The sequence below is a fragment of the Batrachochytrium dendrobatidis genome (genome assembly GCF_000203795.2).
Source record: "Batrachochytrium dendrobatidis JAM81 unplaced genomic scaffold BATDEscaffold_2, whole genome shotgun sequence".
Lineage (NCBI taxonomy): Eukaryota > Fungi > Chytridiomycota > Chytridiomycetes > Rhizophydiales > Batrachochytrium > Batrachochytrium dendrobatidis.
Window position 1 is genome coordinate 1,112,044 of NW_006281100.1, and position 13,201 is coordinate 1,125,244.

The window sequence follows — 13,201 nt, forward strand, 5'->3', positions numbered from 1 at the left end:
AAAATGTGTTTTGATTTTACTTGATGAATTTATCTCGCATAATTCATCGAGTAGTACTATGATTGACACCCCGATTTGAACAAAATAATATAAAGTTTAATAAATACGAGCCCGTTGTACGGACAATCTACTGGAAGTTTGACTGCTTTTCACAAGGACACCTAAGCAGAATCCAATCCAGAGCATTACGTGTATAACAAGTGATAATCACCTGCTTAGGGATTCGACTAACCCATCACATATAATCAGTAGGATGTATGGATGTGCAGAACTGGGTGTGGATACAAAAAATACTGCATTCAGCATCCACGTCTTGGAGTGGCACGTCGGTAACGAAATAAACTTGATTTATTCAAGCGCCTTTGATCCACATTCTAAAAGCTTGGCCATTTAATTTTAAACCATTTATACTACTATTCATTTACCAAAAAACGTAATATCAACAGCACATTATGCGTGAAATCATTCATGCTCAGATTGGGCAGTGCGGAAATCAAATTGGAACAGAGTTCTGGGAAACAATAGCTGATGAGCATGGTATTGATTTAGTTGGTCAGTATAAAGGTGAACACGATCTTCAACAGGAAAGACTTCCAGTTTATTTCACCGAGGGTCAAGGTGGTCGATATGTACCAAGGTATAGCTGATCCTTTTGCAGTTGATTGTATACTCGTGGCTCACCATTGTATTTGTCCTTTTAATCCATGGACTTGCAGGTGCGTTTTGGTTGATCTTGAGCCAGGTACTATGGATGCTATTCGATCCTCCCCCCAAGGAAATCTATTTAGACCAGACAACTTTGTTTATGGTCAGTCGGGGGCCGGAAACAATTGGGCAAAAGGGTTCTACACAGATGGCGCAGAATTGGTCGAGTCTGTTCTCGATATTATTCGCCGCGAAGCAGATGCATGTGATTCGCTTCAAGGATTTCAAATAGTGCACTCGCTTGGAGGTGGAAGTGGAGCAGGGCTTGGATCGTTGATTCTTTCAAAGGTAATTTATTGATTATATTCACGTAAAATGGAATATTTTTGTATCTTGCGACGACTGTCCTTGTTCTGCTTTGGAATGGACAATCGTGTATACTCATTGCGCTTCCTACTACAAATTGACTGCTTCAATTGACATTCTCAACTCTTCAGACACAATGTCCATGTGATACATAATCAAACTATAGTTTTGAACAGAGATTGTCCCTATTTGGCATAGCCATAGATTGTACAATTGTCAAGTTTGAACTCTAATTGATACATTGCAATGCAATACAATGCAATGCAATGCAGTATTGGGTTTGACTGTCTAATATTGTCAGTCAAACTTTTTGTGGTATCCTGAAATGGCATGCGTTCTAGTTCAAGAGAACAATGATGACACGTTTCAGGAATACAGGTATGGTTTCCATGGCAATTGCCAAAAAACCAGTCAGATTTGTCAATTGAAATGACACAATACCATCCAGTAAATGCAGTGGAAAATGGCAGTTTGATGATCCATTATATACGTGAATACGACTATAGTAATCAATGCATATATACTAATTTGTCGAGTCTGGTGTGTATTGATAAACTATCAAACTTTAAATGTCATAGATTAGAGAAGAGTACCCAGATAGAATGATATGCACTTACTCGGTAATGCCATCACCAAAAGTCTCGGATACTGTTGTGGAACCCTACAATGCTACACTGACTTTACACCAACTTCTTGAAAATTCTGACGAGACTTTTTGCATTGACAATGAAGCATTGTATGATATTTGTTTGCGGACGCTCAAGATACCCAGTCCAAGCTACAGAGATCTAAACCATCTGGTTTCATGTGTTATGAGTGGAGTGACCACCTGTCTTCGTTTCCCTGGTCAGCTTAATGCAGATTTACGTAAGCTGGCCGTAAATATGGTGCCGTTTCCTCGTCTTCATTTCTTTATGGTTGGTTTTGCACCACTGACTTCTAGAGGATCTCATCGCTACAACAACGTGTCTGTTCAGGAGCTTGTTTCTCAGATGTTCGATAATCGCAATATCATGACTGCCTGTGACCCGCGACATGGCCGTTACTTGACTGTTGCATCCATTTTTCGCGGAAAGCTGTCCACCAAGGAGGTGGAGCAGCAGATTTTAAATATCCAAAACAAAAATTCATCGTATTTTGTCGAATGGATTCCAAACAATATGAAAACCGCTAGTAAGTAGCTGTTTATATAGTAGAATGACTGATATGCTCTGAGATTGTTTACCTTGTCTTACTTTTTTACCAAACTATGGAATTTTTAAACTATTGGTTACAATTTATTTAGTCTGTGATATTCCTCCAAAAAATATGAAAATGGCGTGCACATTTATTGGAAACTCTACGTGCATTCAAGAAGTATTTCGCCGTATTATGGATCAGTTTTCATCCATGTTTCGCCGTAAGGCGTTTTTGCATTGGTACACAGCTGAAGGAATGGACGAAATTGATTTTACCGAAGCAGAATCTAACATGGTGGATCTAATATCAGAGTACCAGCAGTATCAATCTGCTACAGTTGAGCAAGACTATGATGAAGAAGAGTACTCTGCTTATCCGGCTCAAATACCCAGTAACCAACGAAGCGGCAGTCCAAAAAATGTGATGCCAACAGCAAATATTCAATCGTCACAAAATCAAGGAAAATCACCAGCCTTGGACACAATGAAGTTAAATATTTCACCGCAGCAGACATCTGGATTTCAGTCTGGCGGGGATTCTGGACGAGTTCAACAGTCCAGTCCTGTGAGTTTTCAAATATTGTTTTTTAAACTAGGAATTTTCTTATATCTATAATCCATTATGTTGTGTATTTTGATGGTTTGAAAGTTTTTACTAGCCAATCCCTTGCTTGCTCACTAACAATGGTTTATTTTGATGCATTTATTTTTCCAAATAGCTGCAAAAGCAAGAGTCGCCCAAGATGGCATCTGACCGATCAATCAGTCCATTTGAATCAGTATCCAATTCATCAAAAGTATCTTCGGATCGTGTTGCTCTTCCTCTCACTCCAAGCTCACCCGATCCAGCTGGACGGCGCATTTAAAGATCTATGATTTTAGACAATATTTTGAGAGTTTCTTCCGGTTGATTTGAAACGCGAAGATGGCTACGAATCAAGTCTATGACAGTGAAAAATGAAGAGTTATATTAAAATCATGATATTGCATTGGAATTTAATCAAATTTAAAATGTACATGAAAGATCAGCTTACCATCAACGATTTTGCATGAAAGGGTGTATTGATCCATTTTTTGTTTAACCTCGTTGGTCAGCCATGGCAAAACAGATGTTTCCATTTCTTTTTCAACAACATCGTACAAATAGCCATTGGTTGCCAGATTTTCAAATACGCTTGGAATTAACCCATTGAGATAACTCTGAGTGAATGCTCTAGCAGCTATTTTTTCGGAAACCTCCTGCTTATCTTTGAGAATACTTAGTTGTTCTGCAAGACGGCGTTCCTTTTCTTTTGTGCGACGAAGTTCGGCATCTTCAAGTCGCTGTACCTCTGCAAGTTCTGCGTTGCGCAGTTCTTCAAATTTGCGCTATAATACATGATGATAATGTGTAAATGGTATTGACCGACCATCTCTCGAGTGTATATTGATTTGAATCTATTGTAACAAGAATTGAAGTTACCTGGTGAGCGCGCAGCGTTTCGAGTTCCTTTTCTTCTTGCACTTCCATCAGTGCTTGCTCAATTGTCTTTCCAACAAGTACTTCTAAAATTGGAATGATTTCAAACTCAAAATCAAACAGCTCTCCTTCATAGATCTGAGTAGCAATATCTACTCCGCTTTTTTCTGGGATATACAGAGGAGAAGGTGCACGATTTAAAAAGGCATCTGTTTGGGTTGCAGCAACAGCGTCTGGTACTTTGTCGCTCAATTCTTCAAGATACAAATCTGTTTGCACAACAATATGTTTCCGTCCCTCTACAGGCTCGGGTGTTCGGATGCGACGTCTTAGCTCAGCACGTTTTTTGGCCTTGATACGGCGTTTCATTTCTTGTTTCTTTTGTATTTCGACCGGATCTTGCTGCGCATGCTACTCCCAGATGTTTTAAAGTGCATATCGATAATGTTTGAATTGTTAGATACTCAGTAAAATCACAGTTGGCATATCTAGTTGCAAAATGTATCCTAGAATATTGAGAATAACGCGGTCTGCCAGTGTTGCTTACTATGGGTAGTGCAGGCGACGCATATGTATTTCCACGATGTATACGTCGGTCATACATAATATTTACCGCTCTAAATACAAATAAACAAAGTGTAATAACGTTAGAGTTGTCTTTCCTAAAAACCTGGCACAGGCCATAGCGTGTAATCCAACAACATACGGTCCATCCTGATTATCGGAAGAGTCGAAAAGTTTCTTTCGCTGCTGCAGTGCTCGAGGTTCAGCTTCAAAGGTATATGCATCTACATTTTGTTGTTTTGTCGAGTGTGGATCAAATCCTGCTGCTGGAGCAGCTCTCATTCCAGGTGGGTTTTTAGTAGCGAGCATGACAGTATATCTTTGAGTTTTTTGATTAAAAAATGCAGATAAGCTTTGGAATCAATTGTATCATGTAATTTGGTCATGCGACTCGAAAAATTAAATATCACTGGGTGAAATACTTGCTGGTCGACTAATATTGAACCGCCATGAAATAATATGAATTTGGACAACTATGTTTTGTAAGCACATTCCTATCCAAGTAAATGCCACATGTTTTAAAAACACATTTAAAAATATTTGCAAAGCTTTTATTGAAAACTAAAAAGTCGAGATAGTTGAGTCGTATATAGAATGTATTCACATCGCAATACTAAGGATATACTAGAAATAGTGACTTTTAAGCTTGGGAAGTTTCTTTTTCCGCTGATTGATTTGGCTTATTACGTATTCCTTCTTGGAAGGTTTTGCTGGCAAATGCGACGGATGCAACCTTGCGCATTTTCTTTCTATTGACCTCGACTCTGGCCAATGTCTCCCGGCGCTCGTTGCGGCCACGAAGCTTTTTCACTTGCTTACTTGATGGCCAGAGTTTTGCAGTAAGTTCAAAAGACCAGTTTCGGATAACAAGCACTTTGACCGTATCTAGGAAAACAAAAAACACGAGCGAACTTGCCATAACTCCCAAACCCCATTCCCATCCACTACAAGTTGAACGATTTAAACATAATTAGCACGAAAATACTGTTTTAAAATGACAGCGTAAACAGTTGCACATTGCTTACATTGCATACGCCTCAAGTGCCTCGATTCCGAAAATACTCATAAACATAGCAAAAACCTGAGTGCCTCCGACAGCAAGAAGAAAGATCCAACTTGGTCTGTTTTCCCAAAACCATGAAGGAAGACGAGTAGAAAAAATTACAAAGTGGGGGCAACTGGATATTTGCAGATACATGATTGTCTGAATTTGATTTGGAGTAAGATTCGAGAAAGATTTGGCGAAAAAGTAGACTGAAAACGACATTCCCATAAGAAATAGACCCAAGATAAATGAAAGCGTAAGAAGTTGTCCAAGTCGCCATTTGTCAGGTTTCTGAGATATTTTTGCAGAATCAACAGAAATAACAAGTGTAGCTGCATCGTTGAGAACAGCAATCAGGATAATCAGACGATCAGGAAGAGAAAAGTCAAACACCAGCAAAGTAATGAAAAAGAAGAGCAAAAAATGGATTGTCGATGTAATACGATAAACTAGTGTTGGATCAAGCATGTAACAAATGGTTAATTACTACAAACTAAAGAAACACGCAACGAATTCAATAATGCCAAAAATATAACTCACTTGAATAGCTACGCATGCGTTGGAAAATAGCACGACTGCATATGATGCCATCAACAATAGTCGATAATCCTGGAGCCATTAGCACGATATCAGCAGCTGAACGGGCAGCATCAGTACATCCATGAACAGCAATTCCAACATTGGCTTTTTTCAGTGCAGGGGCATCATTGACACCGTCACCAGTCATACCAACTAGGTATCCTCGCTTTTGTAGCAGCTCAACAACACGATATTTGTGCTCAGGGATAACTTGGGCAAATCCATCAGCCTTGATACAGCGATCAATCAAGGCATCTTCGGAAATGTTTTTATCGACCAGACGATGGGCATCAAGAATATTACGATTCATTCCAAGCCGTATAGCCACTTCTTTGGCAATAATTTTCTGATCTCCAGTAATCATTTTTACCTATTGTGAGTGATACCATGCAATTTTTGTTAGCTTCAACCAAGAAGCCACCTCAAATAACTTTAGATTCAAACTTGTCAAAGTGACTTACCGAAACTCCGTACTCCATGCATTCCTTGATAGTTTTAGCAGAGTCGGGTCGTGGAGGATCAAGTAAGGATATCATACCAACCATTTCAAACTGCGTTTTTTCTTGATCAATTGTGCGAGCAACACCAAGAGCGCGCAAGCCACGTTTAGCAAAATCTTCAACTGCTGCCTGTGCTTCATCATGATTGTTACACATGTGCACAATAACATGTGGAGCTCCTTTAATGCAACGAAAAGTCTCATTGGTGGCAAGATTTTGAACAGTAGCCTCGGTGTATTTTGAGTTTGGATTGAAAGGAATAAATGAGAGAATCTTGAAACCAGGAACATTATGACTGTGTTTATCATTTCGGGACTTGAACACCTCAACTTTACTTTCTGCTGCAGCTCTAACTGCCAATTCAATTGCATCACTAGCACCAGGCTCACTGGCAAAGAGTGCATTTAAAAGTAGATCTTGATCGCTATATCTCCCAGTCCCGTCTCCAGCCAGATTTTCATTGGTACTCCCGTGTTGGGCCAAATAGGGTTTGTCAAAGCTAAGTTCATTAAGAGTCAGAGTACCAGTCTTGTCTAAATTTTATAATATTGCAATGTTTAAATTAGTGGATGATTTTGATGTATTCAACTATTATAGTCGTATTCACGTATATAATGGATCATCAAACTGCCATTTTCCATTGCATTTACTGGATGGTATTGTGTCATTTCAATTGACAAATCTGACTGGTTTTTTGGCAATTGTCATGGAAACCATACTTGTATTCCTGAAACGTGTCATCATTGTTCTCTTGAACTAGAACGCATGCCATTTCAGGATACCACAAAAAGTTTGACTGACAATATTAGACAGTCAAACCCAATACTGCATTACATTGTATTGTATTGCAATGTATCAATTAGAGTTCAAACTTGACAATTGTACAATCTATGGCTATGCCAAATAGGGACAATCTCTGTTCAAAACTATAGTTTGATTATGTATCACATGGACATTGTGTCTGAAGAGTTGAGAATGTCAATTGAAGCAGTCAATTTGTAGTAGGAAGCGCAATGAATATACACGATTGTCCATTCCAAAGCAGAACAAGGACAGTCGTCGCAAGATACAAATATTCCATTTTACGTGAATATAATTGCAAGTGTTGGTCGTCAAAAGTATAAACTTACCAGAGCATAAAATAGAAACGGATGCCAATTCTTCGATAGCGGGAAGTCGTTTGATAATGACTTTTTTAGAAGCCAACTGCTTTGCACCAACAGCCATGGTTACAGACATTACCGTAGGCAGCCCAACTGGAATTGCTGCAATGGTGAGAACAAGAACTTGCTTGAGCACATTCATGAACATTCTGCGTGAGCCATTCACAACTTCAAGAGACTTGACCAGCAGCAGAATCAACACAAGCACCTATAGATAATTGCAAGTAGAAATCAGCTACCGCACAAGGAATCTGAAACGCTTATAGAATGATAGATGATCAGTTTAAACAAGTTCACACATACCACTGTTATGATAATCAAAAAATTGCCAATGTTGTTTACAATCTTTTGGAAATGACCCTCCTCCACTGTTTTGGAAATAAGCTTGGCTGCTCTACCAATATATGTATTAGATCCTGTTTTTGTAACGATGCATAGCATTTGGCCTTGCTTGACAATAGACGATGAATACGCAACATCGCCTTTGGATTTGGATACTGGAAGTGATTCTCCAGTAAGTGCAGCCTGATCAATTTGCAACAATCCTTCTGTTTCTTCTCCTTGCACGCCAACTCCTAGAAGTCTATTTGCATAGATATGTACGTAAGCAAGTTTATACAGGATATTTCACAAAAAGGATTAGATGTATGGATTTCAAATATATAAAACAGCAGTCTATGAGAATGATACATACCGACAATCAGCCGGAACAATATCTCCTAGTCGCAAAGCAATTACATCTCCCGGTACAAGAAGGGCCGATTCAACTTCGACCAGTTTACTATTTCGGTATACACGACATTTTAATGCAAGAGTGTTTTTTAGAGCATCCAAAGCATTTTCAGCCTTTGCTTCCTCAAAGTAACCAATACACGCGTTAATCACCAGCACGCATACGAGAATGATAAAATCTGGCCAGTCGCCTGTAATTGCAGATATAAGCGTAGCAATTTCTAACAGGACAGAAATGGCGCCTCCAAAGTAGGATAGAAATTTCAAAAGCTGGTTTTGTTTTTTTTCAGCAAGCTCTGTCAGTGTAAAATGGATATGCAGATGGAAAATAAAACAAGATTTGATGAGTTAGACTATATAATATCCATTTAGTAATCGCGAAACAATGGTTTTCTGGTTTTGGGGCTTTGAAAGGAATAAAATGGCGGTTTAAAAAATTGGCACTCGTCAACACGGTATGAATGAAATGGCATAAAGCGAACGTGATACTGTGAGTGGTTTAGCTAAAGCATCGTTATGATGCTCTTGCTCATATTTAGCTCAGTATATGTAGATGAAAACACAAAGTATATATCTTACCATTTTTTCCAAACTGCTCAAGACGAGCTGATACATCCGTGTCTAAAAGACCTTGTGTAGGAACTGTATGGAGCAGCTTTTCTATTTCTGGGTCAATGGGATCCAACACCTCTATATGGACATCATGCTCTTTATCAGCAACGGCCTTGTCTTCGTCATTTTTTTGTTGGTCGACACCAGTCATGAGTTACAAGAATGATATTAACAAATAGATATATAGATTGTAGAATTATTGGTAGACCTTTCTCGCGATTTACAGTTAGGTGAATACAAACTAGACAAAGTTTTGGGTTTAAATTTAAATTTACTCGATTAAATATTGGGAGCAGGCTTGCTCTTATATTTATTGAAGACTCATTGTTTCACCAACACATTCAACCGGCTCTGCGCGGTTGTGTATCCGTTTTTGTTGATTTTTTGAATTAGAGATCTGGAAATCGAAATCAACAGTCGTATTCACGTAAAGTACAACTCCCATGTATATATCTTGCATTGACCCTCTATTTTACTTTAACATAAACAATGCTTGGATATTTTCTGTATTTTCTACTGGAAGTCGGGATTTTCAATTCTTCAATAAACAACGCCCATCATATAATACAAACTGTAGTTTAAACTGGAATCCTTTTTGGCATACTCATACATTGTAAAATCGCAGATTTTGAATCAAAGTTATTCATTTTAATCCAGATATTGGGCTTGACTGCTGATGTTGTCAATACAATTCCGTACACACTTGTATTTGTTGTGTCCTAAAAACTCAGATACGTTCGCGCTTTGGTTCAGAAGAATGATAATCACATGCTTCAGGAGTGTGACTGTTGTTTTTATGTCAGTCAAATAATTTTCGCTTGTGATCTTTGGTTTATAGGAAAAAAGTGCTGATTTGAATGGCAGGAGCGTCTCTTGGTTGTCTCATGTACCACGGCGACAATCTGATTTATTGGTACGACTAGTTTTCACAACGATCTAATTCTGTCAATTTTCTAGCATTGGTTTCTTGCTAGTTTTGGTATTGACGTTGTTTTGGCATGATATTTGGCGTTTCCATTGTATAAAATCTACGCTAATTTGAAGCAATCGCACAATTTTACAACAGAGCTTTTATTTTTAAACTACTAAAATAGCAGCTTGATTAATACTGTGTGAATACTTTCAAAACATGATGAAATGGAGTTTTTCATATAATCAAAAAGAATATTGTAACTCTACATTCCTATTGTCATTAGTGTTGAATTTAAAAAGCATCATATGCAAGTTTAATGCCAAGTCATGTTTATTAGATAATATTTGTTTAAAAATAAATAACAATAATTGGATATATTCAAGATATAAACATTGAGTTGGCTCTTTCAAAATTTTAAATTTAGGATGAATGAAAAATGTGTACACCCGAGTTTTATTGCAGACTTTCTAAATCATTTGTTATTTTACTGCACAGTTTTTTGTATTCCCAAATATCGCCACTGATTCGTTTTAGTCTAATTCCATAGCTGCGAACGCGAGGAAGTTTGCATACTTCAACTTCAAACTTGATATCACCCCATTCGCAATCACACAGATATCCATCATGTCGCCAATCAATGTCGTTTTGCTCAAATGTACTTTTTAGTCGATTGAATAGAATATCAGGCTGCACCATAGTCGTTGCTGTGCAGTTGAATGCAAAACGAATCGTACGTGGTGCTCCCATTGAACTTGAACAAGGCTGATCTCCAGTATCATTTTCTTGATCTTTACTGATGTACATTGACTCGTCTATGGCAATATGGGTGTTTTTTGGCATTTGTCTTGATACGGGTGGTTTGGCAGAGGCGGCTTGGCTATGCCCAGATAAGTCAAACTGGGGATTGGCCGAGTGTTTTAGTAAAGGAGACACATCATTCAAATGTGTGAAACTGTTATTTTTACTGTTGAATGATGGACTGTTGATATTAGGTAAATTAACCACTTTTGATTGGAATGCACGATTCGTTAGATTCTGTACAATTCGCGGCAAAAGCGACTGGGTGTCTATTGAACGCATGTCTAAAAACTCTGAGCTGTTTTTACAGGGTAAAGTTGACATATGAATTGATGATGATGTTGTGTTTGACGTTTGCTTTGTGGATACACCAGATGTTGGGTTTACTGTCACTCCTTTAGCACGAGCACGTCTAATCACTGGTTTGTTAAGCTTTGTATCCACCGATGCCTTGACTACATTCGATGATGGAATATTGGATGAATATTGATTTGCGCTTGGTTGTCGACTTCGTCGATCTGTAATATGCATGTCTTTAAATGTATGTCGATTGCCATCCTTGGTAGATAATTCGGCAGCTCCACGGATTCCTTCCACTTGAAATAGAATGCGCGCCAGCTCATCACTGGTTACATCTCCATTTGATTGAATTTTCATTCTTTGTTGGTCGCCAAATTCATCATCAAGCTCTTTATATGTATCACCGATTCCCTGTATGCTACAATTTGCGCCACTTTGTTGTTGGCCTACAGCTATGTTGCAGTTTTTTCGACGTGCATAGGCTAGTAAATAATAAGTTCCTGCTGGCTGGTTAAACTTTCCAGATAAAACAGCTTGTGCGGCAGCTTTTCGTTCAAATCCCATTTGCTCTAGCTGTTCTAGAATAAACGGATCGAGCTGATCTTCTGTTTTAGGTCGAAATCCTCCCTGAGGTAGTGAGGAAGTGGGTTCCAAAAAACTTGTACCATCATTCAGCCATGAATGATCTTGCATTTGTGAAATAGTGGCTCGTTTTTTTGGATTTAATACCAATAATTTGGCAATAAAGTCTTTACAATCTATATAGGTTGGTTTGATTATGAAATGCAGGAAAATACTGTCAAGCTCAAATCAAAAGTCTTGTATTGAAAGTGTATGCATTTGCATCCAATCGATATACATACCGGATGACACAAAGTCAGGAATTTGGTATTTACCACGAAGAATGGATTCGTACAACGCAGTGAGATTGGCATCTGCAAAAGGCAAGTCGCCTACCACCATGGCATACACATTGATTCCAAGAGACCATGCATCTACTTCTGGTCCTACGTATTTTTTCCCTTCTATTAGCTCTGGTGCCGAGTATACTGGTGAGCCGCAAGAAGTCCCAAGCACTGATTCGGGATTGAATATATTTGACAGTCCAAAATCTAAGATACATATTCAAAAGTATGTGGTATTAGCGAGTTTACCATCAAACCATCAGCTCAATCATTTAAATGGCATTGAATGTGCCTGAAATTTTAATATCCATGTTTTCGTCAAGCAGCAAGTTTTCAGCTTTAAGATCTCGATGAACAACATTGATCGAGTGTGAGTAGTCCTAACAGTGCAGTTTCAAACAGTATATTTCCAAGAAAGCGTTAGTGCGATTTACATGTGCGTGAAATTGTAGAGCAGTCATGCTGATTAAAAATAGTCATACTAAAGCTGATAGAATCTGTCGAACAAACTTTTTAGCATCCTCTTCCCGTAACTTTCCATTAGCTACAATGTAATCAAGAAGCTCACCACCAGTAGCATATTCTAATACCAAAAACAGATTTTTTTTAGTTTCCATTACTTCAAAAAGCTGAATGACATTTGGATGATCAATCATTCGCATGATCTGAGCCTCTCTATGTATATTTTTCAGCGAATATTCGTCCGGAAGCCTGGCCTTGTCAATAATCTTGACTGCAACCTTTACTTTGTTGAAGGTTAGCCCAAAGAGCATTGTAAGTGTTAGAATTTTAGTAAAACCCCATTGTAATTGACAATATTATGTACAGTGTTAGTAGTTTCCATCTATTACTCTATCAATTTGGCTCTATATGGATAGCTATCCACCTAAAGCTGCAAAGACCAAGTCGCGTCCAGAAAATTGAGAATGTTGAGCAGGATTTAGACCTACTTTTTGCCTAGTAAGTCGGTGAATCGCTAGTTTTACTTTTGCGAATGATCCTTCCCCGATGGTTTCTAGCAGCTTATAGTTTCCAACATGCTTAGATTTGTACTGTGCACTAGCAGCAGTGGAAGGCTCAGATACAGGGGCAGTTGAGTTTCCGCGAATGGCATTACTAGTAGCTGGTCGCGACTGGATAGTAGACACTGCAGCAGCACTCGATATGCGATTGCCCTTTGGTGGAAGATCGCCAAGCAAGTCGGACATGCCCGACTATAAACAGAGTGGTGGAAGAGTTTTGAATACAACGAGTAGCGAGTGATGTGAGATGGAAATAAACTGCAAGTCTTGCCAATAATAATTAGCGAGTAAGAATGACAACAATCGCTTATTTAGTAAGAATCCGAGTATATCGCAGCAACAAGTGCAAATGACTGGTTTGCTTTGTTCAAACAAGTGGCGGTCAATTACACTTGTCAAGAGCGACTTCTACTATTCAAC

At 38.5% G+C, this 13,201-nt stretch overlaps 3 protein-coding genes across 3 annotated transcripts; 1 reads left to right on the top strand and 2 right to left on the bottom strand.

The window, feature by feature from the left end:
- Positions 1-452: 452 nt before the first annotated feature.
- BATDEDRAFT_32883 (uncharacterized protein) lies at positions 453-6,363 on the top strand (the record flags this gene model as incomplete). The annotated part of the gene is made up of 5 exons (XM_006676690.1): positions 453-637; positions 717-993; positions 1,590-2,184; positions 2,297-2,552; positions 6,336-6,363. 5 exons carry the CDS (start codon positions 453-455, stop codon positions 6,361-6,363), a joined length of 1,341 nt encoding a protein of 446 aa, XP_006676753.1.
- Positions 6,364-10,209: 3,846 nt separating this feature from the next.
- Positions 10,210-12,532, bottom strand: BATDEDRAFT_22974 (uncharacterized protein; the record flags this gene model as incomplete). Its single annotated transcript, XM_006676614.1, has 4 exons — positions 10,210-11,612; positions 11,718-11,966; positions 12,194-12,221; positions 12,242-12,532. The coding sequence occupies 4 exons, from the start codon at positions 12,530-12,532 to the stop codon at positions 10,210-10,212; spliced, it is 1,971 nt and encodes a 656-aa protein (XP_006676677.1).
- A 105-nt stretch (positions 12,533-12,637) lies between these two features.
- Positions 12,638-12,967, bottom strand: BATDEDRAFT_86428 (uncharacterized protein; the record flags this gene model as incomplete). Its single annotated transcript, XM_006676998.1, has 1 exon — positions 12,638-12,967. The coding sequence occupies one exon, from the start codon at positions 12,965-12,967 to the stop codon at positions 12,638-12,640; it is 330 nt and encodes a 109-aa protein (XP_006677061.1).
- Between the last annotated feature and the right edge of the window lie 234 nt (positions 12,968-13,201).